At 35.7% G+C, this 3,213-nt stretch overlaps 1 protein-coding gene across 1 annotated transcript; it reads right to left on the minus strand.

Moving 5' to 3' along the window:
* Nucleotides 1-1,212: 1,212 nt before the first annotated feature.
* LOC121173064 (serine/threonine-protein phosphatase 7 long form homolog) lies at nucleotides 1,213-2,451 on the minus strand. Its single transcript, XM_041006831.1, has 3 exons — nucleotides 1,782-2,451; nucleotides 1,620-1,704; nucleotides 1,213-1,533 (listed from the first exon to the last, which is right to left on the minus strand). Exons 1-3 carry the CDS (start codon nucleotides 1,919-1,921, stop codon nucleotides 1,213-1,215), a joined length of 546 nt encoding a protein of 181 aa, XP_040862765.1. The 5' UTR covers nucleotides 1,922-2,451.
* Nucleotides 2,452-3,213: the final 762 nt, after the last annotated feature.

Below are 3,213 nucleotides of genomic sequence, written 5' to 3' on the forward strand. Positions count from 1 at the left end.
TAATGTTTAGGGGTTAGGGTTAGGTTTTTATTTTAGGATTAGGGTTTAGTTCGGAACAATTGAGGGCTAAGTGGTTATATTTTATAGGTTAGGGTTAGTGTTTCATATTTAAGGGTTATGGGATACTTTTTATGTTTTATGGGTTAGGGTTTAGTTCACATTGAAATTCATCGTTACTTAGAAACATTAGTTTTTTCCCTTTGGCTACCTTTGTTATTTGGTTTAGGGTTCATTGATTATTATAGTTTGATACGCGACATAAATTCTATCCATAAGTAAGCCTTAATAAACTGAATATCATACATTACGCCATGAATGTCAAATTACAAATATACAACAAAGCCTTAATCAACAGAGACATGCAAATCATTCATTTTGGTGTCCGTGATGCCGTGAGGATGTGCCACATGGTCGATCCCGTCTCCGTGCTTGGCGATCAGGATTTCTTTTGCCCCGATGCCTCCTCGCTTCTTCTTCGTCAGCCTCCGCAGAAAATGCGTTACGCAAATCAACACCGAATAAGTCACCTGTATTAGGTATTTGTCCCGGTACATTCCATTGTGTTCCTAACGGGGCATTAGGTGTTGGAATTGGCCCATGATATTGCTGTGAAGGGGTCATTGTGGGCCATGAAAATTGAGCTTGTGTTTCCGCAAAACCACCGAACGAATGCTGGGTTGCAGAAGTATCAGTGTCATGACCCTGAAAAGGATACTGATACATCTGTGTCGGATACTCAGCAAATGTTTGTGGCGTGTAATACATTCCATGGCCACGCTCCGCCATTTGTTGGGAATATTCTTCCGCTTCAACAGTGTCCCTTCTTCTGTCTATCCCCTGAGTTTCAATACTTGACTGAAGCATGTGAAACTGTTGTGCGGGAAATTGACGCTCTGATGCGGGACCATGTGACACTGGCTCAGTGACTCTCTCTTGCTCTTCGGATAAAATTGTAATTTTTTACACATAAGGCACGAGATCATCAAATGTGCATGTTTTCCTCCCTTGAGGATACACCATGTATTGTAATGCCTCTGCAACTTCACCCTGCATTTGTAACGGTAACAAAATTAATGGCCATCATTAAATAAAAGTTCAACTTAAAAATTTGAAAAAAAGTAAAAAATACCAATGTAGCCGTCTTTGCATTTTCTGGGTCAACAAACATCTTTGTCTTTCGCCTATACCAGACCATGTAGTCCGAGTTAAAACTCAATAGGCCTTCTTGTCGGGATAAGCGTCGACCCTAAATGCATGGCGATTATTCCACTGCTGAATCATTGGGGCGAACAATTGCCCCCAATTTTCGTCATGTTTCCCCTTTAATGTTATGCCATGAATGTTTAGGGGTTGTGAAGGAGACTCTGGAACTGGTTGTTGCATCCCAAATTGTCTCAAGACTCTGTCCGGTTGGTGCCACTCAATAACTTGGAAACAAATTAGTGGCACCACCGCGTACCACGCGAGACTTCCGACTAAACAAACGGGAGGCAAGAATGACATAACGGTTGATGGGTAAGGCTCCCACACAAACTGCATATAACAACATAGTTGTGAACATTGTAGTAAAATAAGACATATAATTTTTTATTTTACAAATACAATAGCATGGTTCTTACCTCATGACGTTTCATAATATCGAACTTGCGACGAAAAACTTTCACATCATCATTGTCGATATGTTGGTTTCCACGTCGCAGCCACCTACAAAGAATAAAATTTAATATACCCTAAAACCATTTATTCTATTAAAATGAAAGACGCTGTTAAAAATGACTGACCTGTGCCCTAGTGGTGTATTTTCTATGTGGGAAGGAGTCCTCTTTGGAGCCAAGGTGGGACATCGTTCCCATGCCCACAATTGTAGTAAGATGCACATACCTCCGATTGATTTAGTTTTATAATCGGTGGCACTGCACATCTCTCTGTATAGAAAACTAAGTACGGCAGCTCCCTATGCATATCTGCCACATTCTTCAAAGTCACGTAAAAATTGAAGGTACCTTACCGAAACTCTGTTACTGGTTTTGTCAACGAACAAGACACCTCCAATAAATCTCAGTATCCATGCACGGGCAAACCTTCGTACTTGTTCTTCGTCGTCGTCATTATTAATTTGATCAAAATGGTGAGCCAGCCAACTTAATTTAACTACACTACCTTTAATTTCACCTTCTTGTGGTCTGACTCCCAATAATTCCTCACATAAATCAGCCCAATCAAGATTTGTTGGACCGATTAATGGTAAACCATCCACACTTATACCTAACAACACAGAGACGTCTTGTAGAGTGATAGTACACTCTCCGCATCTCATGTGAAACGTATGTGTTTCCGGCCTCCATCTTTCTATCAGAGCACTAATTAGTGAGGCATTTATTTTTAAGAAACCCATCTTGATAATCCACCCGAAACCAGATTGTTGAAGAAAAGGAAAAATTTGTTCTGGAATTTGTTCTTCCCCTTGATACGTGGGGACAGTTCGTCTGATATGCAATTTCCTTTCTTCTTCTCCATTCCAAACATGTTCTGAAACATGCTTAGGTTGCATCCATAATACATCAGTATCGATGGGCCAGATTTAATGTTAATGTGTGATGAAGATGATGATGAAGATGTCATTGCTGCTGCAAAATAAAATATAATACATGTGAAGAAAACTTTAATTTATTAGTACTTTAAATATATAACAATAAATTTGTAAAAAATCAAACTCGGCAATTTTTAATATATTCTATACATAACTTAAAATATATGTGAAGAAAACTTTAATTTATTAGTAATTTTTTTTCTACAATTAACAAATAAATAATTGAATAAAATATAGACTAACAAATTATTTATAATACAAACAAATATTGAAATGCAAAAAATCTTTTCAATAATATATATACAAAAATAATAATAATAATAATGTACAATGTATCATATATTTAATCACTTAAATTTTCTAAAACAAATAATAATAACGTACAAATTAAAACTAACAAATAATATATATATCATTCTAACTAAACAATAATTAACTCAAATAATATTAAATTATGATCTCATTTATTTAAAATACAAAATTATAATACTAAAAAGATAGATTTACGTGTGTGAAGTGTCTAATATTACAATTATTTATTTAAGTGTCAAATATTTAATATTACAAAAACTAAAAATTTAGGTGTGTCTAAAATTTATAAATATATACCTAAAGATAATATT

The sequence above is a fragment of the Glycine max genome, chromosome 11 (genome assembly GCF_000004515.6).
Source record: "Glycine max cultivar Williams 82 chromosome 11, Glycine_max_v4.0, whole genome shotgun sequence".
NCBI classification, from domain to species: Eukaryota; Viridiplantae; Streptophyta; class Magnoliopsida; order Fabales; family Fabaceae; genus Glycine; species Glycine max.